The sequence below is a fragment of the Spermophilus citellus genome, assembly GCF_964194105.1.
Source record: "Spermophilus citellus genome assembly, chromosome: 6".
NCBI classification, from domain to species: Eukaryota; Metazoa; Chordata; class Mammalia; order Rodentia; family Sciuridae; genus Spermophilus; species Spermophilus citellus.
The window spans coordinates 8,748,718-8,770,677 of record NC_138187.1 but is presented as its reverse complement, the minus strand read 5'-3'; the positions used below and the strand labels follow the sequence as shown (position 1 = coordinate 8,770,677).

The 21,960-nt window shown below is 51.2% G+C and overlaps 2 protein-coding genes across 5 annotated transcripts; both read left to right on the top strand.

The window, feature by feature from the left end:
• The first annotated feature begins 4,330 nt into the window (after positions 1-4,330).
• NME4 (NME/NM23 nucleoside diphosphate kinase 4) lies at positions 4,331-8,291 on the top strand. The gene is made up of 5 exons (XM_081298024.1): positions 4,331-4,591; positions 6,593-6,726; positions 6,963-7,064; positions 7,190-7,302; positions 7,881-8,291. Exons 1-5 carry the CDS (start codon positions 4,516-4,518, stop codon positions 8,002-8,004), a joined length of 549 nt encoding a protein of 182 aa, XP_081154150.1. The 5' UTR covers positions 4,331-4,515; the 3' UTR covers positions 8,005-8,291.
• Positions 8,292-9,519: 1,228 nt separating this feature from the next.
• Positions 9,520-21,407, top strand: DECR2 (2,4-dienoyl-CoA reductase 2; the record flags this gene model as incomplete). 4 transcript variants are annotated; one of them, XM_081298023.1, is made up of 9 exons in its annotated part: positions 9,520-9,599; positions 10,740-10,808; positions 11,574-11,625; positions 12,220-12,355; positions 14,122-14,246; positions 14,320-14,413; positions 14,632-14,736; positions 14,983-15,200; positions 19,544-21,407. In XM_081298023.1, 8 exons carry the CDS (start codon positions 9,520-9,522, stop codon positions 15,198-15,200), a joined length of 879 nt encoding a protein of 292 aa, XP_081154149.1. In that variant the 3' UTR covers positions 19,544-21,407. The 4 variants fall into 4 exon arrangements, with proteins under 4 accessions (XP_081154149.1, XP_081154146.1, XP_081154148.1 ...); XM_081298020.1 differs by having other exon boundaries at positions 14,122-14,413; positions 14,621-14,736; XM_081298022.1 differs by lacking the exon at positions 19,544-21,407 and adding an exon at positions 15,484-18,320 and having other exon boundaries at positions 14,122-14,413; positions 14,621-14,736.
• Positions 21,408-21,960: the final 553 nt, after the last annotated feature.

Genomic DNA, 21,960 nt, shown 5'->3' with positions numbered 1-21,960 from the left:
ATTTGTTGTGTGATCTGAGAGATAAATTCAGGTCTGACTGGAAGGACTTGGGTACTCCGAATCTTGGTATAATGTCAGTTAATAGAAGGCGGCCACAGTGGAGGCTGTCTTGTGGTATGTGGGGAATTCCTTGACCCAGCCTGAGAAGGTATCAATAAAGAGCAGAAGGTACTTATAACACCTCACCTCAGGCATGTGCGTAAAGTCAACCTGCCAGTTGGCTCTGGGGATGTGACCTTGAGCTTGATGAGTAGGAAAGGTTCCTGGTTTTAGGGGGGTTTGTGGGTTGACTTGCTGGCAGACTTGGAAAGCAGCGGTGATGCCTTTAATGAACTGTTTGTTGAAGACAGGGTAAAAAAGGTGGAGAGAAAAGTCTGTAGGGCTTGGGGGATTGGGGTGGAAGATTGAGTGTAGGTAGTTCAAGACCTCCCTGCAGTTGTGTAAGGGATGGGTAGATGAAATGGGGAGCAAGGAGGCAGAGTTTAAGGGCACGCAAGCCAGGAAGGAGGTAGAGGTGTCATGTATAAAAGTCACTAAGAGGGAAAGGATGCAGCAAGGCAGGAGAGTCTGGAGTCCCTTGTATCTTAGGAGTTCTTTGAGATGATGGGTACTGGCAATTGTTATAGGTGCTCCAAAAGTTAACCTGTAGCTTCCAGGAGCAAGATATAGGCCACTGTCAGGGTGTGGAGACATGGTGACCACACCCAAACAGTAGGGTCTAACTGTTTAGACAGATAAGTCACAGGGGCAAACAAGGGGCCTAACATTTGACCCAACACTCCTAGGGATAGATTCTGGTTCTCATGGCAGTTCAGAAGGAATGGTCTTTGAAGGTCAGACAGTTGCAGTGCTGGGGCTTGCAAAAGGGCTTGCTGGAGTTTTTGGAAAGGCTGGACGGGGTCTCCTGTAGGGACCTTGGAGGGGAAAGACTTGACAAGGTCATATAGGGGTTTCACTAAGAGAGAAAAACTGGGAATCCGTGTTCTAAAGTATCCTGCTAGCCCCAGGAATGAAAGGATTTCCTCTATGGTGCTGGGAGTCTGTAGTTGCTTGATATAAGTCTTGTGATTGGTGGTGGTAGCCATGGAGCAGTGGACAGGACAGGTTCAAGTAGGTAACCTGGGCCTTTGAAAGTTGGAAGTTTGCAGGAGAAACCCGGTAGCCCCTTTCAGCTAGGAAATTGAGAAGAAGTGAGATGTCATTCTGTGATTATTCCAGGGAGGGACTACAGAGGAGTAGGACATCTACATATTATAGTAATCGGGACTGTGAGAGGGACAGGTCATCTAGATCAGTGGCCAAAGTTTGTCCAAATATAGGGGGCTGTCCCGGAAGCCCTGGGGTAAGACCGTACAGATCAGTTTGCGAGACTGGCGTGTTTCAGGATCTGTGTGAAAGCAAAGAAGTCCTGGGACTGTGGGGCCAAGGAGATAGAGCAAAAAGCATCCTTGAGATCTATCACTGAGAAGTGAGTTGAGGAAGGAGGTATAGAGGATGGGATGGTATATGGGTTTGGAATCAAGGAGTGTATGGGTTTAACAGCCTCATTGATCAGCCGGAGATCTTGAACTAAATGAAAGGTGCCATTAGGTTTTTTCACTGCTAGAATAGGAGTGTTGAAAGGCGAGTGGGTGGGTCTGAGGAAGTCCTTGGTTAAGAGATCTTGACTGATGGGCTGTAGGCTGATCAGGCTGGCAGAGAGAAGCGGATATTGGGGTTGACATGGATAGGCATCTGTATGTTTTAAAGTAATAATAACGGGGGAGCAGTGTGCAAGTGATGGGGTTGTGGTGTCCCATACCTTGGGGTTGACTTTGGGGGAAAGGAAAGGGGGAGTTCCTCCTCTATTGAAGGGGACATGATTAGTGAGAGATTGTAGGAGACTTGTCGAGATTGAAAGTGATGGATGTCTCAAATTTGAAGAGGATGTCTCGCCCTAGCAGGGGAACTGGGTATTGGGCCATAACCAAGAATTGGTGGGAGAATATGACCCTGAGGAATGAGCAGGAGATTAGGGCAGTGATCCTAGGCATGAAGGTTTGGGCGCCTACCGACATGGGTGTTTGTCCATAATGAGTGTGACCCTTGGTTCCTGTGTTGTGATGGCCGTCAGGGAAGGAAACCTTAGGGTCCTGTCAGTCCTCCACCTCTAGTCCCAGAAGGTCATGTGTGAGGCTGTGGGCCTCCCTGGCCCCCTTCGGGTTCCAGGGCAGCCCACAGCCCAATGACCGGGACACTGGCACTTTGGGCAGGGTTGGATAGGAACCTTTGGGTTAGGGCAAGCCCTGACCCAGTGGCCATCCCTTCCACATTTGAAGCATGGCCCTGGTGGGCCATTTAGAGGTCCTTTAGAGGATGAAGGGGGGGCCGGACGCCCGAATGGCCTGAGCCAGCATCTGGTATTTGTGGGATTTGGCCTTTTCCTCCCTATTATTGTAGACCTTGAAGGCCAGCGCCAGCACCTCTGTGGGTGAGAGGCCCTCTTTCCAACCTGTTTAGTTTGGCCTTTATGTTGGGGTAGCTTTGGGAGAAGAAATGGGTTGTTAGGAACTGTCTCCCATCAGGAGTTTTGGGGTCTTAATTAGCATATTGTTGGAGGGCCTGAGTCAGCCTATCTAAGATAAAGTGGAGGGGGTTCTCATTTTTGTCTTGAATGATCTCTTGGAGATTTTTGAAGTTATCTGCCTTCTGAGTTGCCTGAGTCTGGCAACTAGGCAGGTGGAAAATTGGTCCCTCAGGGCTAATCCTGCAGCAGTATTATAGTCCCAATTAGGGTCCTGGTCAGGGACTGCCTGAGTGCCTATTGGGTGGGTGAGCTGAGGTGGTTTGATGAACCTCATCAGCGTAATTATGGGCTTGCACCCAGACTCATCTGTGCTCCTCTGGGAGAAGAGTATTGGCCAGGATCATGTAAATGTTGTGAAAAGTGAGGTTAAAGCCTGAAAAAGGTATTGAAATTCCTCAGTGTATGAGGAGGGGTTGGAAGTGTATGAGCCCAGGCACTTCTCAATTTGGGAGAAGGGAACATGAACCCTCACAATGCCTTCAGCACCGGCCACTTAGAGATAGTATGTGAAGAAAGGTTGAGTTTTATAACAGGTTGTAGGGGGACTAAAAGGGGGCTGGGGAAGTGATGGGGTGATGCTGAAGCCAGAATTAGACAGGCAGTCAGTGCAGATAGGTAAATCGAGTCAGGTAGGATCCAGGAGGCCAATTTTGAGTGAGTCTGGGAAGTTGGAGAAAGTCCCCTGTGGGATCTTATCAAGAACCAGCCCCAGCTCCAACCTGTTGCCCAGGTAACCTGTCCCAGGAATTCCTCCTCCCAACAGGGAGCTATAAGGTTGTTAATGTGTCCTTGCCTATTCCATCCTGCCCTTCCCCCTTCAGCCCACCTGTTTCCCACCTTTTGGCCTTCCCACCTAGCATTCCTGGGCCTAGTTAAGTATGCAGGAAGGAGAAAGATTAGGGGGAAAAGGCAGGAGAACAAAGGAAGCCCAGGACATATATAAAAAGGGCAGAATACCTCACTTCTTGGGATGACGGGATACCAGCTATGGCCCCCTTCTCCCTGGCGGGAGAAGTCTGTTACCCCTTTTTAAATAAACCCTGCTTCATATGCTTGCCTCAGCATGCTTCTCTAATATTCAAACATCAACTGCGTGGGAAAGCAGTACTTGTCACCGATAACCAGGCGGTATCAATGCGGGGGTGGGGGTGGGGGGTGCCCAGGGCTGCGGGGTAGGAGGATTAAAGGCCTAGGCGGGGTGTATTCCCCTCCCACAGGTGGTCAGGGGTACTGTCTGACGACCCATGGTCAGTTTCCCCTGAGAGTCCACCTGCAGGGGTAAGCAAGAAGCGGGAAACTTACCAATTGAAGACCCGTGGTGGATATGGGTCCTGCAACCAAGGAAATGGACTGGGGACGAGTTGGGGCCGGTGGGGGTGAGTCCGGATTGGGGTCCTCACCTAGTGAGGGTGAGGGGAGCCCAATCTGAGTCACGGCATTAATGAAAGACCCCACCACTCTAAGTATGAAAGTGAGGGAGCACACAAGGTCATCCAGAGATGAGTTTATTCAGCGCAGGCTACAGTAGAGGCGGAAGCGTCTGCAGCAGTAGCAGCAGCAGCAGCGGTGTGGTTTAGGGACTTACATAGCCCCTAAGGGAAGTGCCTGTTGTTAGCTCCCTATTGGGCTCCAGGGCCGGTGACCGGTCTTTTCCTCCTAATTAGGAAGAAGAATCCGGAAGTCTGGAGCCCTAAGAGCGCCCTGTCCTGACTCCGTCTCCAATATCAAACAGTTGCGTTGGTAACAGAGGCAGAACTAACTCTAGCTGGGTCTCATTATGAAATTTTATTTGCTTCAGATATTAACAGAAACCGACTCGGAGGGTTTCCACGTGCCTGGAGTGGGGAGTGGGCCTCTTCGGGTCGCCCCTGGGGCGCGCGGGGCGGTCCTGAAGCGCGGCCCCGCCCCGCCCTGGCCTCGCAGCGCGCGGCGCCGGGCCCGCCCGCATCATGGGCGGCCTCTACGGGCGTGCAGCGCTTCGGGCGCTGCTGTGCGGGCCGCGCCAGCTGGTGCGCCCCAGCTCGGGTGAGTCCGGCGGGCTGGAGGCGGGCGGGAGGCGGGCGGGCGGCCCCGGTCTTTGTTCGCGCACGTGCGGCGGGCAGCCGGGAAGCGCGGGCCTGGCGCGGGCTTGGCCCTGCGCCCTCCTTGCATTCCCGCCCTGCAGGGCCCAGCAGCCCCAAAGCCTCAGGCTACTTGGCTCTGGGGGTGCCGAAGGTCCAGAGCAGAAGAAACCCAAAGGCCAGATGGCAACCCCGAGCGTGATGGCGGTCCCAGTGGACCGATGGCTTATAGGGGACTCCCTGTGGAGCTTTTGTTGCCGAGGCAGTCAGTTCCTGGACAAACTGGGCCAGAGTCGGGACACCAGGCCCAAGGCTGCCTGACCCAGCCCTGCGTGGGACCCCTGCCCTGACGGCCTCCCCTCAGTGCGCTTCCTGAGAGCCAAATATCGTTTTTCTTCCATGCGCTCTGGAAAGCGGACGGCCTCCCCCAGGCACAAACCAGCCAGCACCATCGCTGGTTTGGGAAACAAATAAGCTAGTGGAGGGAGGTCTTGCCGGGTTCCTTCAGCCCCGAGGGGTGTGCTGATCCCCCTCCATTTGCTGCCCTGCGCACTGCACGTCGTGGTTAATTTTCCTCCTGAGGATGGAGCTCTACACCTGGCCTGCGGCTTGGTATTTTTCCTTCATTCTGCCCATCTTCTTTTGTGCGGCATCCAAGGTCTGGGATGCTCCTTGCTCTGGGAGTGCTTTGGGGCTGCAGGACGATGAGGGTGCGCCCCCCCCCCCCCACCCCGCAGTGCCCTCTGGAGAGAGGCTCAGGACTGGTCTGAGTCAAGCCTGATGTCCTACAGCTGCTGAGTTCCTGCCTGGCGCCAGTCTCCTCAATTATGGATAGGAATAGGAACCCCTCCATCTTTCCTCTCAGTCTTAAGCCCCTTGTGTCCCCACTGCCTGGCCCATCTGCACTTCCCCTCTTCTGGGTGCCTACACCAGAGGTGGCTCCGGGCTCCTCACAATGTGACAGGGCTGGGGTTCAGACAGCACCTGCCATTTCCTTAAGGACAAGTGGTGTGCACTTTCCAGTGTAGCTTCTCCAGGTCCCCAGGTGGGCTTCAGGCTAAGCCAGGCTGGGCCTCCCTGGTTTCGGGACTAATTAAGATGCCTTTTTTCTCTTTTGGTACCCAAGATTGAATTTAGGGGCACTAAACCACTGAGGCACAGTCCCAGCCCCTTTTTTGTATGTTATTTAGAGAAAGGATCTGAGTTTCTGAGGGCTCTGCTAAATTGTGGAGGCTGCAATTGAACTTGCAACCCTCCTGCCTCAGCCTCCCAAGCTGCTGGGATTACAGGCATATGCCACCATGTCTGGCTTTAATATGCCTTTCAAAAGAAGCTAGCTCCATTCTCCATTTGGGCAGATTTTATTTATTTTTATTTTTATTTTTTTTGGTATCAGGGATTGAACTCAGGGACCCTTCAACGACTGAGCTACATCCTCAGCCCCCTTTTTTTTTAAAGAGAGAGAGAGAATTTTAATATTTATTCTTTTTTAGTTTTCGGCAGACACAACATCTTTGTATGTAGTGCTGAGGATCCAACCTGGCCCACATGCATGCCAGGCGAGCTCGCCAACTCTATGACACATCCCCAGTCCCCATCCTCAGCCCTTTTTAAATTTTTTTTGAGACAGGGTCTTACTAAGTTGCTTGGGCTGGCTTTGAACTCACAATCCTCCTGCCTCAGCCTCCTGAGCTGCTAGGATTACAGGTGTACACCACTGCACCAGTCTTGGGCAGTTTTTGCCACTGTGTGGGAGAAACCTGTGGGGACAGGCTGCCTTGGGTACCCCTGGGAGGCAGTGCTAGGAGGTAGTTCCTGTTTGGGAGTGCTGTGCTTGTTCCTTCTAGAGCTGCCCTGCATAAAGGCACTCTGAAGCCTAGTGCTGTCTGGGCCCAGGCAGGAACTCAGGTTGGGGAGATGTGAAAGGGTGAGGTAATGGCAGCCCTAAGCTTCCCCACTTTTAAAGGAGGGCCCTCCTGGACCCAGGAGCGCACCCTGGTTGCAGTGAAGCCAGATGGGGTACAGCGGCGGCTCATCGGAGCTGTGATCCAGCGCTTTGAGAGGCGGGGCTTCAAGCTGGTTGGCATGAAGATGCTGCAGGTATCAGAGCCCTTGTAGTGTTTGAGGTACTGGGGGTGCTTCTTGGCCATTCACAGCCCAATCCAGTGTCATGGGGGTTTTCTGGCTTGGTATTTGCAGGTGTGGGGAGGTATCTGTCTGGGATGCCAGCCTATGTAGGTATTAACTGCAATGTGCCCTGAGGTCAGGACACCAGTTTTTTTTGGGGGCAGGCTCATCTTTAGGGACTCCTCTTACCCCTCTCCCATGTTACCTAGGCACCCGAGAGCATCCTTGCTGAGCACTACCAGGACCTACAGAGGAAGCCCTTTTACCCAGCCCTCATCAGCTACATGAGCTCTGGGCCCGTGGTGGCAATGGTATGACCGGACCAGGGTGGAGGATGTGCAATGTGGGTGTGTCCTCCACCAAGCACAGGGAAAGGATTGAGCCCTGGGCTCTTGGTGCTCCTCACTTCTCCCCAACTTGTAGCTCTGTACTGCAGGTCTGGGAAGGGTACAATGTGGTCCGCGCCTCAAGGGCCATGATAGGACACAGTGACTCCACTGAGGCTGCCCCTGGGACCATCCGGGGGGACTTCAGCATCCACATCAGCAGGTACTGGGAGCCTGAAACCTGGGTTGCCTGCTGTGGGGTGAGGAGGGCCATTCCAGCAACAGCATGCAGATCCCAAGGCTTGGGTTTCTTGCTGGGTGGCGGGTGAAGCTGTGGGAGACCAACCTTGGGTCACACTCCCCGGCTGGGTGCTGAGGCACTCAGTCACAGAAATGTGACAGAGCTTTCCTCACCCTTGGTGGGGGGTGAAGCCAAAGAGGCTTGACAGTGGGACATCATGAATAATACTGACTAGAACAACTTCTTTTCCTGCCCTTCCATGCACTTATTGATGATGACACATTCTCATTGTTTGTTGTTTTGACTGTACTCTGTGTTGTGTGTTATCTGTCCTGCCAGATACCCTGAAGGGCTGGTGTGGGACACTGGTGGGGAAAGGAGGTTCCCAAAAGTCAGAGTTTGGGCTGGCCCCAGAAGCTGGGATGGCAGTTTTCTGGCTCCTATTTTTCCTTTTCCTTCTGCAGTCACCTGCTTGCTCCCTTGGGTGCAGGGGAGCAGCAGATTGACCCTAGGGCCCTCGGGTGCACACTGGAGACTAAGCTACTTGTCACCTGGCACAGGAACATCATCCACGCCAGTGACTCAGTGGAAGGGGCCCAGAGAGAGATCCAGCTGTGGTTCCAGAGCAGCGAGCTGGTGAACTGGGCAGATGGGGGCCACTACAGCAGCAGCTACCCAGCTTGAGGGCTTGTGCTGCCCTCAGTGCCCCAGCAACCACCCAGGACCAACTGCTTTGGTCAACAACTCAAGCCACACCCATCCTGTCTCCCCCAAACCACTTTCTTGCTCACTTTCTGCCCCACCCCAGCCCAAGGGAGTTTGAGGCCCAACTCTATGTGCCTTTCTGTATCCTAAATCATAACAAGATTGGACCAAATCCTTCTGTACCAAAGTGCCAGACAACCTTTGGGCATCCTCAGAGGTCACCTTAACTGCTCCAAAGGAGACACATTAAAATCCACTGCTTATAATGGGGGTGGTGTGCTCATTTTGTCTTCTGCCATTTCTGAGACAGTAAAGATGCTTTTATGAAGTAGTAATAAAATTGAAGCTTCCTGCCTTGCACACACAGAAGGGGCTCCCTGACTTTGATGACTGTATGAATCAGGCAGGAGTCCAGAGCCCTCCAGCCTGAAATCTGGGGAAATTCTAGCGGAACTCTGCCTAGCCAGTCTGATTCTGCTGAAGGAGAGTGGCAGGAAGGGAGAGGTAGGGACTAGGACCACACAAGGCACAATGAGCCTGTGACCATGGTGCCTCCCACTTAGTGGCCTGATTTCATTCAACACCAAGAGCTACCCAGCAGTAGTATTTTTTTTTTTCTGGCACTGGCAATTGCACCTAAGGGCTTCATGCATGCTAAACAAGTGTTCAACTACTGATTTACATTCCAGACTTCAAAAAATTCTAGAGACAGTCTCCCTAAATCTGCAGAGGTTGGCCTCGGACTTGCCATCCTTCTGCCTCTGCCTCCTGACCTGCTGGAATTAAAAGCCAGCGCCACGGGGCCCACTTGGCGTCTGCATATCTTCACGTTGCCACAAGCTGCTCACATCCATGGGTCCTGAGGTTGCTTCTCTATAGCCCAGGTTACGGGGAGGCCGACCTGGCTGTCACTTCCCCACTTGACACGGAGAGACGGAGGTCTAGGGTCTGGGTTCTCAGCATCGGCCTCTGAGCAGCTACAGATGGCATGGGCGAAGTGCCGAGACGCTTTCCACCCGGCACAGGGGCAGTCCTGCGTGCACGCCCCGGCCTTTTCGGCCCCAGTTTCCCGAGGTCATCCACCACGGGGAAAGCTGTCCGCGAAGTGGGTACGTCCGCACGCCGAGCGTCCCACGAACTGGCCTTAGTCCAGTAGTCTGAGTGTCAGTGGAGAACGGTCACCTACCATCACCGGTGGGAAGGACTAACAAAACGCGATTCCACCCCTTACTGCGCCTGCGCCCGCTGCGCGCGGCCCCGCCCACTCCCAGTGGGCCCCGCGCCCGGAGAGGCGGGGTGGGAAGTCCGGGGAAGGAGCCTGAGGTGGGGCATCCTGGGATGGGAGGGGCGAGGAATCCGGGGGCCTCTGGGGCGTGGCCGGCGGGTCTCCATTCCTGGTTGGTTGAGGGCAGAGGGCTGGTGGCCTCAAGTTCAGAGCCTAGAGGCTTCGGCTTTCCTGCCACCTGTCCTGCTACCTGTCCTGCCCCGAGCGCCATGGCTCAGCTGCCGCCCGACGTGGAAGAGGACGAATGTCTTCCTGAGTACCGCTACCTGTTCTGCCCGGACCTGCTTCAGTGAGCGCCAAGCTGGGCTGCCCTGGCCGCGCGGGACATGCGGATGGGTCGCAGACTGTGGGAGCGGGTTAGATAGTGCGCAGATGTTCGCATCCGGATCTCCAGCGAGCTTAGTGGAGAAGTCCGTTTTGACTGGCAGGCTTAGAAATCTTGGGAAGGTGGCTAGAGGGACTGCGGGGGTGGGGGTTGTCTGTTTTGAAAAAGTATCGTTGATAACTTTCTCAGAGAATTTTGGTTAAAATTGTCCTTTTTGCTGCTGGGGATGAACCCAGGGCCTTGTGCTCCCTAGGTAAGCGTTCTACCACTAAGCTACACCCCAGTTCTAAAATCATTTTTTACCCCCAAAAGATCCAGAAAGCCTAAAAGATTGCATTTTATTTTCGTACAAAGTCCAACAGGATGGAAGGGCCTGTTCAGGGGACCAAAGTCCTCCACAGGTCACCAGCCCTCCCTGACAGTATTTACTTATGTGGTACTGGGGATTGAACCCAGGGCGCTTTACCACATCCCCAGCATTTTTTGAGACAGGGTCTCATCAAGATGCTTAGGCGGCTGGGGATATGGCTCAAGCGGTAACTGCGCTCGCTTGGCATGCGCGGACGCTGGGTTCGATGCTCAGCACTACATAAAAATAAAATAAAGATGCCGTGTCCACTGAAAACTAAAAAATAAATATTCTCTAAAAAAAAAATGCTTAGGGCCTCACTAAATTGGTGAAGCCTTGAATTTGTGATCCACGTGCCTCAGCCTCCCAGGTCACTGGGATTATAGGCATGTGCCACCTTGTGCCTTATTTATTTTTGTGGCACTGGAGACTGAACCCAGGGGAGCTCTACCTATGAGATACACTCCCAGCCTTTTTTTTTTTTTTTTTTTTTTTGAGATAGGGTCTTGCTAAGTTGCTGAGGTTCACCTTGAACTCATGATTCTTCTGCCTCAGACTCTGGGGTAGCTGGGACAACAGGTGTGTATTGCCATGCTCAACAAAAGTGACTTTTTTTCTTTTTTTTTGTGATGCTGGGGATTGAACCCAGGGCCTTGTGCATGTGAGGCAAAGCACTCTACCAACTGAGCTATATCCACGTCCAACAGTGACCTTAACAGTGACCTTTTAAAAAGTCACTTCTTTTCTTGTTTCAGGGACAAAGTGGCCTTTATCACAGGAGGTGGCTCTGGAATTGGGTTCCGGATTGCTGAGATATTCATGCGGTGAGCACTATTCTGGGTCCCTCCCCTGATGTTCTTTATTGCCCCTTGCCTGGACCTGGCTGGATCTTGGGGATGAGCCAAGTGCTTCTAGAAGTGGCAAGACTTGGGGGTCTCCTATAGATCAGGAGATTGTGTGGCTGTGGCTTCAGAGCCTCCTGAGGCTTTTAAGAGCTGAAGATCAGGGTGGGCTGCCTCAGACCCCTTTGCTATGAACAGAGTGTGGAGGTGAATTCCACTGGAAAGAGACTCTGGGATACACCCACTCCAGGAGGACTCATCTTCAGGGCTGATGGCCTCATGCAGAACATGGCCACCCATGCCTAGAGTTCCTGTGAGGGTTAGTTGGGATACCATGTCTCCCATGGAACTTGTCTACAGGTGCCAGTGGTGGAAGTGTCAGGGAGTGGGCCAGGGGAGCACCCTGCCTGAGAATAGACTCTGTCCTTCCCTTAGCCTCTAGGAAGGAGGGTGGAGCATATAGGGCTGTGCAGGGGACCTGGAAGGTCTGGGCCTGATGTCAGTGGCTCACCTCTACTGTTCCACCATGTCCCACATACCCATGTGGCTGATATATCCCAGAGACCTGGCCCATGTAGGAGGGGCAACCATGTACCTACCTGAGGTCCCTCCAGAGCTGCTCAGTCTTGCTCAGGCCCCTGTGCCTTCTGCCAGTTGCACTTCTGCCCCCAGCTATACTCTACCTGAGACCCTGAGGGAACCCACTGGTACAACTGCTATCCTCAGGCTTGCCATCTGGTTTTGCAGGCATGGCTGCCACACGGTCATCGCCAGCAGGAGTCTGCTGAGAGTTTCCATGGTGAGAGAGCCTCTCCTGTGGCCTGTCCACAGGTGGCTCTGGGGCCCTGAGCCTGGGCTGGGAAGGTCCTGAGGCCCAGGGGATGCTGACACAAAATCTTGCTCCCCTCTCAAATATGGAGCCTCAGTGGAAGTGGACTCCCAGAGACACCTTTGACTTAAAATTCTGATTATTTGTTCTGTGGGGATCATTTTTTAGAAGATAATTTGGCCCCAGGAGAGTTCTCTGGGCTCTTCATGGCAATGAAGGTCATCATCCCACTGACTAGGTCCTCAACCTGGGGGGAAACTCTGAATTCAAGTGGGGACTGGAAATCATCTGGGCTTCCATTGATCTGTGATGATGGCCTGGAGGGTGACCCAGAGGGACAGGGTGGGAACAGGTTAAAGGCAGTGGAGAGTGTGGGATGTCTTACCCATTTTTTACTAGTGCCAAGAAGATGGCCAGTTTCAGGTGGTGTCTTCAAGAGTGGGAGCAGCAGGGTCTTAGTGGAACTGAGATTAATCATCTGCATCAGATTCTGAAGGTTCTTCTTCAGGCCAGGGCTATGGCCTACCTTTCTTCCTGGCCACCCACCTCTTTTCCTGGCTCTAGGCTGCCAAGAAGTTGATTGCTGCTACTGGCCGGCAGTGTCTCCCTTTATCTATGGATGTCCGAGCTCCCCCAGCCATCATGGCCGCTGTGGACCAGGCACTGAAGGAGTTTGGCAAAATCGATATCCTTATTAATGGTGCGTTGGACAGTGCTTTGATGCTGAGGGAGGCTAGAGGCTTCTGATGGTTATAGTATGGTAATTGAGAGGACCCAGAGCTCTGGTGGAGGGTCAGGGATGGTACCAGAGAGCCCCAACACCTGCACCAGGTTCAGCTCTAATCCACACACCTGCAAGACCCAAGCTCCAGGCCTCTGGCTCTGTTCTTTCCAAGTGGTAGGTTAGCTCAATCTCAGCTCAAGAGGACGCCCTATGAACATGACTGAATCACAAGTCAGGGGTTCCCTTTGTCCTGAAATTCCCAGTTAAAAAAAAGTAACAGGGCTTGGGGAGCAGCTCAATAGTAGAGTGATGTCTGTAAGACCCAGGGTTTAATGCCAGCAACACATACATAAAGTAGTAGACTCCATTGTTTAGTATAGTTTTAGATTTACAGAATAATTAACCATTTATTCACAGAAGTCCACATACCTACCTCACATAGTTGTCCTATTATTAACATCTTCCATTTGTTGCAATTGATGAACCAATATTGATTCTTTTTTTTTTCTTAATGACACTGGCTTGAACCCAGGGGTCCCCTACTACTAAGCTATATCGCCAGTCCTTTTTTTTTTTTTGTCTTTGTCTTTTTGGTACTAGGGATTTAACTCAGTGGGGTTTAACCACTGAGCCAGCTCCGCAGCTCTCTTTTATTTTTTGTTTTTAGACAGGGTCTCACTAAGTTGCTTAGGGCTTTGCTAAGTTGCTGAGGCTGGCTTTGAACTTGAGATCTTCCTGTCTCAGCCTCCTGAGTTGCTGGGATTATAGATATGCACCATCACGCCTGGCTCCAGCCCTTTTTAATTTGTAAAAGACTGTCACTAAGTTGCTGAGATTGGCCTCCAGTTTGTGATCCTCCTGCCTCAACCTCCTGAATTGCTGGATTATAGGTGTGGCCACACACCCAACTGATATATATTATTTACAGTCTGTAGTTTACATTAAGGTTCACTCTGCTGAAATTCCTTTAAAAACATCTCCTATATTGGTTTCTAGAGTACCACAAAATGGATGGCTTAAACAAGAGAAATGCTCTCATGGTTCTGGAAGCCAGAAAATGCAAAGTCAAGGTGATAGTAGGGCCATGCTCCAGGAGAAAATCTGCTCTGGGGCTTTATCTTAGTGCAGAGTGTGGGGCAAGCCTTTGTTCCTGGAGTGGGGCTACAATGGCTCTAATCTCTGCCTCTGTCGTTACACAGCCTCCCCTCTGCACATCTTTGTATCCTCTCCTCTTATAAGGACACCATCATGGGATTTAGGGCTCACCCCAATTCAGTATGACTTCAATTTGAGAGCATCTGAAATGACCCTGTATTTACCAGGCATAGTGGCACATACCTATAATCCCAGCAACCCAGGAGGCTGAAGCAGGAGGCTTACAAGTTGGAGATAAGTCTGGGCAATTTACTAAGACCTTGTCTCAAAATTTAAAAAATGGCTGGGGATGTAGCTCAATGGTTGAACACTCTGGGTTCAATCTCTAGTACAAAAGCAAAATAAAACAAACCCTAATTTCAAATAAGTTCTTGTTTACAGATCCCAAACTCCTCAGAGGATAACATACTGTCCTGTCTTACTCTTGCCTTTCAGGAACTTATCCAAGTACTTAGTCTCCTACCCTGTCCAGCATTGCTCACCACCTATTGGGTGTCGGGCTCACTGTGCACCCTCCCTTTGGGTTTCTGCCCTCCTGGCCCCCCATCTTCCCCAGACTTCAGCATCATCATCTGTCTCCTCTGCAGGTGCAGCTGGAAACTTCTTGTGTCCCGCCAGTGCTCTGTCCTTCAATGCCTTCAGGACTGTGGTTGACATTGACACCATTGGCACCTTCAATGTGTCTCGTGTGCTCTATGAGAAGTTCTTCCGGGTGGGTGTCCTCTCGGCCAGGATCTCCCCTCTGTCTGCTGCCGACTTACCACCCCCACCCTCCTGTGTTACAGGACCATGGAGGGGTGATCGTGAACATCACTGCTACCCTGAATCTCCGGGGGCAGGTGCTTCAGGTGCACGCAGGCTCTGCCAAGGCAGCTGTGGGTATGGGCAACCCTTCTGGTCTTTCAACTTGGGCTCCCAGGGGGTCTTCTCCTGACCATCCTGGAAGCCACATTCTCCAGGTGATCCTGAGCCCAGTGGTGGGTAGGAAAGGGCCTAGCCTTGACCCTAGGCCCACACTCACACCTAAGCCACTCTAGGAGACAGAGCAGCAGCCCCTGCTTCCTTAGACCTTCCCTAAATCTTCAGCTTCCACACAGATGCAATGACACGGCACTTGGCTGTGGAGTGGGGTCCCCAGAACATTCGCATCAACAGCCTTGCCCCAGGCCCCATCAGTGGCACAGAGGGCTTACGGCGATTGGGTAAGTCTTCTGGGGAACATGACCTGCCATGGGGTCACTCAGGGTACTGGGCACCCACAAATACTGCTAGAACCCTGGGGGGTTGAAAAGCCATCCTGTTCTGCTCCACTAGGCCTGCTGAAATTAGCACCATCCATCGTTTTCAGATGTGGTTCAGAGGCAGAGCTGGCTAGGGAGGGTAGAGGACCCTGGTCTTAGGGCTCACTGCAGGCCCCCCTCTTCCTGCCCCTGCTTCCTGCCCTCTAGGTGGTTCCCCGGCCAGAGTAAGCACAAAGGCCCTTGTGAGCCCTCTGCAGAGGCTGGGAAACAAGACGGAGATTGCCCATAGTGTGCTCTACCTGGCCAGCCCTCTGGCTTCCTTTGTGACCGGGACCATGCTGGTTGTTGATGGTGGGGCCTGGCTGACATCCCCTAATGACACCAAGCAGCTGGCAGACTTCGAATCCTCCTCTGCTAAGCTATAGGTGAGGTGTTGCTCCTGCTTCTGGGGTTTACCTGTGTCCTTGGATGTTCCTGACCATGCCCTGCAAGGTGGAGCTGTATAATTGCTCCTGCCCCAGCCTGAGTACATGTGGGTTGCTGCCGATGGGGTCTTCAGCTATGCAGGAGTATACAGTGCCACTTGATTTTCCTCAGTGACCTCAGCCTCTGCTGGAGTTTCTGGAAGATATTGGAGGGATACAACTTTTGATACACAATATCGTATCCAGAAACAGGGAATACTTCTGGGAACTGTCTGTTTTGCAGTCCACAGCAAAGCCAAGAGCACTGGATCTGGTAGTGCAGCCCTTTCTCAGGACTGAGCTATACTTGCACTCTGCATCTCCTCAGACTATGTCCTGGGCAGGAGTGACTAGCCAGTGAGCCCAGCCTGCAACCTCTCACACAGGCATCTGAGCACAGTTCCTAGAATTTTTCCAGGAAATGCAGTATCTTTTTGCTATAAAAATATATACGTTGGCTTTGCAGAAAATTTTATAAGGAAAAAGAAGACCATTAAAAAGAACCACTCACTCTGTCTTTTGGAGGTAGGGTTGCACTTGCTTCTCATCTTTTTTTGCCTCTCCTCAACTTGGACATTCCTACTGCCCTTTCTCCTCCTGGCCATTCTGCACATGGGAGGGCAAGCAGCAAGGCTTCCAGCCAAGGCTTCAGCCCTATGGCTGCCCTTGTGGAGGAAGCTTCCTCCCCATAGCCTACTGGTCTCCCTCTTCCCTGGCTTCCCAATTCACCTCCACCTCAAACCCTAGACATGTTCAGCTTCAGTCCCAGGAAAGAGATGTCTGATGTAGTTTCACTGATTGGCAAACAGTATTGAGTTTACAGCTGTCCACTGGCTTTAGAAAGCCATGATTTCAACTTGCTGTTCCTAACCTGTAAAGTGGGAGTAGCTGTAGGTACCTGCATGAGGGAAGGCATTATGGGTGTATACATCTGCCTGCTCGTCAGCAGCAGCTCTGTGCTGCCACTCTAGCAGAGATCCTTATCCCCCATCCTCCAAGCCTTATCATGGTACACCTGATGTCCAGCCTCATTCATCCTCCCTGAAGGTCCTCTGTAAGGACTTGGCAAATGGGGGCTGCACCTGGAGCCCGTCCATGGCCTGCATCTGGGACTTGCGTCTACACTGGCTACTGGCTGTCTCTGGCAGTCAGGGTGCCTTTTTGATGCTGGCCCCTGTGTGAAGGCCACCGGTGCTAGTGGACACTTCAGGACTCTCAGCCCCTCCTATCCTGGCCCGCCTAACAGTAGCTTCAGTGGGGACATTTCCTCCTAACTGCTCTCTGGCCAGGACATAAACTCCATGGTCCCTGGTTCACAGCAAAAGAAGGTGGGATGCTGGTGACTGTGCCTGCCCTCTCTAGGAGATGGGCTCCAAAAGGAGTGGGGTACAACAACCCTGGGTGAGGCCCTATCTGAGCCATGCTGCCCTGGAATGAGCCAGAAAGCTCAGTATGATCTGGGGAGGTGTCCTGCTTATCTACAAGTCATTCAGAGACAGGAGTCAGAAGCCTCAATCTGTCCTAGGTGAAAACTGCTCTCCTAGCCTGGGACTGCCTGGTGGCCTGGAGGGGCAACTGTGGGGATGGTGCTCCAATCCCCATACAGGGACAAGACCCACTTGGCAGGGCAGTCAGCAAGGTCCCAGGGAGTTGCCTCATCTTGGAAAATTCTCTGCCCCACTGAAGTGTAATATATTAAGTGCTCTGGCCTCAGGCCATCACCCCGAGAGGAGGTGACCTTACTTGTCCTCAGCCATTGCAAGTACAGTGGGTGGCAGGCCTGCTGGAATGCTCCCTGTAGGCAGCTCAGCTTCTACACTGGGCTGCACCTGCTGGTTAAACATTTGGGGCCAGAGTGTGGTGCTGTTGGAGAATTAAAAAAAAAAAAAAAAAAATAGGGCTGGGGCTGTAGCTCAGTGGTAGAGCACTTGCCTAGCATGTGTGAGGCACTGGGTTTGATTCTCAGCACTGCACATAAATACAATAAAGGTCCATTGAAAACTAAAAAATAAAAATACTTTTAAAGGATTATATATATGTATATGTACATATGTGTGTGCATGTATATACACACACACATACATATATATAAAGAAAACAGTTAAATAGTTACTAGGGAAGCATGGAGAGTGAGAAGCAGAGGCATTCACCAGCCCTCTGGAATGCACAGAGCTTTCTGGCTGCAGCTTGGGGCCTGCTAGCCTTCCCCATGAAGCCTGACATCAGGGGAGAAGCCCTAAGCCTGCTAGTTGTGGCCATCAGATTGTTGCCCTTGAAGGCAGTTAAGATGGGAACATTGCCCAGCAACTGGTCTGGTTAAAAAGAAGCCCCCTTCTGGGACCCATCCTCAAGATTCCCTCCAAGAGGACAGAAGAGCCAGGAAGTGGGCCTCAGGGCTGTATGTCTTTCTATAGTCATGTTGGAGACATGATGTTGAAGGCAGCCTGGCTATAGGAACTGGCCTAGATAAGCACCGAGCCACACCCTCAGGATTTTTTATTCTTTATTATCTTTTTTTTGGTATCAGGGATGAACCCAGGGGTACTTAACCAGTGAGTTACACGCTCAGCTCTTTATTATTTTTTAAATATATTTTTTAGTTGTGGATGGACACAATACATTTTTATTTTATTTATTTTTTTTTTTTTATGTGGTGCTGGGTATTGAACCCAGTGCCTCATGTGTGCCAGGCAAATGCTCTACCACTGCACCACAACCCCAGCCCAGCTCCTTTTATTTTTAAACAGGGCCTAACTAAGTTGCTGAGGTTGGCTTTGAACTTGTGATCATCCTGCTTCAGCCTCCTGAGTTGCTGGGATTACAGGCATGCATGGTTGTACCTGGTTTTATGGAGATATATACCAGGGATTGAACTCAGGGGCACTTGACTACTGAGACACATCCCCAGCCCTATTTTGTATTTTATTTAGAGATGGGGTCTCACTGAGTTGCCTAGCACCTTGCTTTTGCTGAGGCTAGCTCTGAAGTCTCAATCCGCCTGCCTCAGCCTCCCAAGCCACTGATTATCTTTAAACATTTTTTTCTTCAAAGAGAGAGTGAAGAGAGAGAGAGAGCGCGCGAGAGAGCATTTTTTAATATTTATTTTTTAGTTCTCGGCGGACACAACATCTTTGTTGGTAATGTGGTGCTGAGGATCGAACCCGGGCCGCACGCATGCCAGGCGAGCGTGCTACCGCTTGAGCCACATCCCCAGCCCTGGTTATCTTTAAAGATAGAAAAGATGCCAGGTTCTTTGAAAGGAAGGGTAACTTGTATTTTTTTTTTTTTTTTTATGTGGTGCTGGGGGTCAGATCCAGGACTGGTGCATGTTGGGCAATGGCTCTACTACTGAGCTACCCACCCAACCCAAGGAGGATAATTTCATCTATATGAGCCTTGGGCAGTGAATTTTCTGTATCCTTGGCTGTGGAAGCTGACAGGCCCTGACAATGCTAAGCTTCCCCCTGCCATGGCTGAAGCTGTTTAATTCATCCTCTGTGACTGGGTGTGTGGCTCAGTGGTAACACTACCTCTTATGTATGAGGTTCTGGGCAAACAAAATTTCATTCTTTGAAAACTATACATAAAAACAACACCCAGAGCCAAGATACAAAGCACCATATCCTCAACAATGGTTCAGGAAGAAGGTGAATGTGCTGAAAGGCTTTGTGTGCTGCATCTGTTGAAAGAACAAGCAGACAAATCCCAACTTCTTTACTCCACCCTGTCATGAGGTGTGCAGATTATTTCCCAGATGTCACTGGGATCCAGGGGCCGCAGTGAGCATCTGGGTGTGCTCATGTTTCATAAAGCAGAGAGAACCTTAAACATGTTCAGAATAAATGGTGATGATTTGGGGAGTTCCACCAACTGACTTCTGTTGCCATGGTAACCCTGAGCAAGCCAGCTCTGGCCCGAATGTGCTGCAAACCCTGGGACCAGCGCCTACTCCCCACACTTTCCTGTTGCTGGAAGGTTTTTCCCAGATGCTAGGGTCTGCCTCTCTGCTCTTCTCCCTCCTCCCTTCCCAGCATGGACTCTGTGAAACCTGCCAAAGCTCTGTCACCCCATGGGGCCATGGTAAACAGCTGAGGATGATCTTCGCACTTGGACATTAGTCCACTCACCAAGTGAGCACTGTTGTGTGCTAAGTGCTGGGGGACCCAGAAATATGTGAGCTGAGCTGGGTACAGTGGCCATGCCTGTGACTCCAATCTCTTGGGAGGCTGAGACAAGAGAGCCATAAATTCCAGGCTAGCCTCAGTAATCTACTAAAACCCTATTTTAAAATGTGACTCTCCTAGGAGGAGCTGATGTCTCCAGTGGTTTCCTGTCTTCTCTCTGCCTGTGTCCATGTAGGCTCCTGGACTGAGGTGGGGAGCATGAGATGATGGATCCCAGAGAACCTTGCCAGCTGCAACACTGGAGACTAGCAAGTGTTTCTCTGACTTCCACATCATTTCATCCTTTATCCTATGAGACAAGACAATGCTGCCTGGCACCAGTCAAGCCCCTTCCCCAGGATGCATGTCCAGGCAGCCAGAAGCATCTTACTTGTGCTTGGCTCTGTGCTGAGGCCTGAGCCTACTGAAACTGGGGAGGAGTGGGGCAGGTGGGGTCTCCAGATTAGAACTTCCTGTGCTGGCCTCAGATCTGGGCTGGTGTGTAGGCCCCCGTTTTTCCCTTAGGACACATCAGGCATTTCTCTTGGAGGCATGTGGCAGACCCACTCTGGCCCTTTAGATCCAAGGGGGGAATGTCTGGGGGATTCTGGGTCCTTCACAGGCTCCCAGGTGGGGTGGGGCAGTGCACTGGAACTTTGGGAAGAAGCTGGGACACAGACCTTTGGAACCCAGAAATAAAACAACCTACCTTCCTTCCTTCTGTTCTTTCTGTGCTAGGATCAAACACAGGGCCTTGTGCAAGCTGAGCAGAGCTCATCACTAACCTTTATCCCTACCCCTTCCTTCCTTCCCTCACCCCCTGGGCATCGCAGCCCAGCTGCCACCTGCTCAGGTTGCTCCTTCTGCCAGTTGACATCCAAACTCTTAGGAAAGATGGTTTGCTCTGCTTGGATCATGTGTCAGTTCCCTCAATAAATTCATTTGTGAATGTAAATATGGTGGTTCCCCCTGAAGCCAAGGCTTGGAGAGTACTGCTTCTACAAAATTGGGTTCCCAAGGCCTGACTTGGTGGAGCACACTTGTAATCCCAGTGGCTGGGGAGGCTGAGGTAAGAGGATTGTAGGTTCAAAGCCATCCTCGGCAAAAGCGAGGCACTAAGCAACTCAGTGAGATCCTGTATCTAAATAAAATATAAAATAGGGCTAGGGATGTGGTTCAGTAGTCGCGTGCCCCTGAGTTTAATCCCTGTACCAAAAAGAAAATTGGGTTCCCAGATCCTCCACTTTGGGTCCTGTCCTCCACCAACCTAGGTCACTTATAGACTTATATCAGCCAAGCATGCTGATAAGCCTCTGTGTGTGTCCCATGTGACTGCATGGGTCTTGGGCCCCTTGCCTGGTGCCAGGGGATATGGATAACCTGGAGAGAGTAGTGGAAAGATGGCAGATGGCGCCAAAAAAGGAATGAGAAACAGGTGTCAGAGATATAAAAAATTAACATTTAACTCCCTAGCATCTCATGAGATGTGGACAATGAAGTGGGCAGTGACTTGAACAGGCTTTCCTTGCCCCAGGTCAAAAGCTTTGAGCTGCCATGGAAAGGAAGCTCCAGGGCTAGGAGCCTCCCCACAGGCCGCACTGTGTGTGGGAGGCATGGTGGGTGCCATGTGGGCTCTGAAGAGCTCCGGGGTGGCTGGAGATGCTTTGTCATCACAGGAAGCCGGTGCCAGCAACTTCAACTGAGATGTTAAAATAAGAAAATCTGCAAAACCTTGGGCTGAGTCAGGAGGAGTTAAACTGTACCTTACAAACTCATGCTCTATTTTTACTCTAAGAAAAATGTACTTTACCAATTTTGAAGGTGAGAAAAAAATTTCTTCCTACTGAATAAAATATCAGTAAACACATAGCAGAGGCCAGCAGGGAGTGTGACCTAGACCTAAAATTGACTTCTTGCTCACTTTGCTTGGTGAATACATGTTAAAAGGCACAATGTAGGCAGCCTTCTCATGAGGGACATGAAAGACTGCACACATGCAGAGTGTATTTTTTTTTTTTTAAAGAGAGAGTGAGAGAGGAGAGAGAGAGAGAGAGAGAGAATTTTTTTTAATATTTATTTTTTAGTTCTCAGCGGACACAACATCTTTGTATGTGGTGCTGAGGATCGAACCTGGGCCGCACGCATGCCAGGCGAGCGCGCTACCGCTTGAGCCACATCCCCAGCCCCCCCCTTTATTTTAATAATTTTTTTTTAAAGAGAGAGAGAGAATTTTTTTTTTTAATATTTATTTTTTAGTTCTCGGCGGACACAACATCTTTGTTGGTATGTGGTGCTGAGGATCGAACCCGGGCCGCACGCATGCCAGGCGAGCGCGCTACCGCTTGAGCCACATCCCCAGCCCCCAGAGTGTATTCTTTTTTTTTTTTTTTTTTAAGAGAGAGTGAGAGAGGAGAGAGAGTGAGAGAATTTTTAATATTTATTTATTTATTTTTTTAGTTCTCGGCAGACACAACATCTTTGTTGGTATGTGGTGCTGAGGATCGAACCCGGGCCGCACGCATGCGAGGCGAGCACGCTACCGCTTGAGCCACATCCCC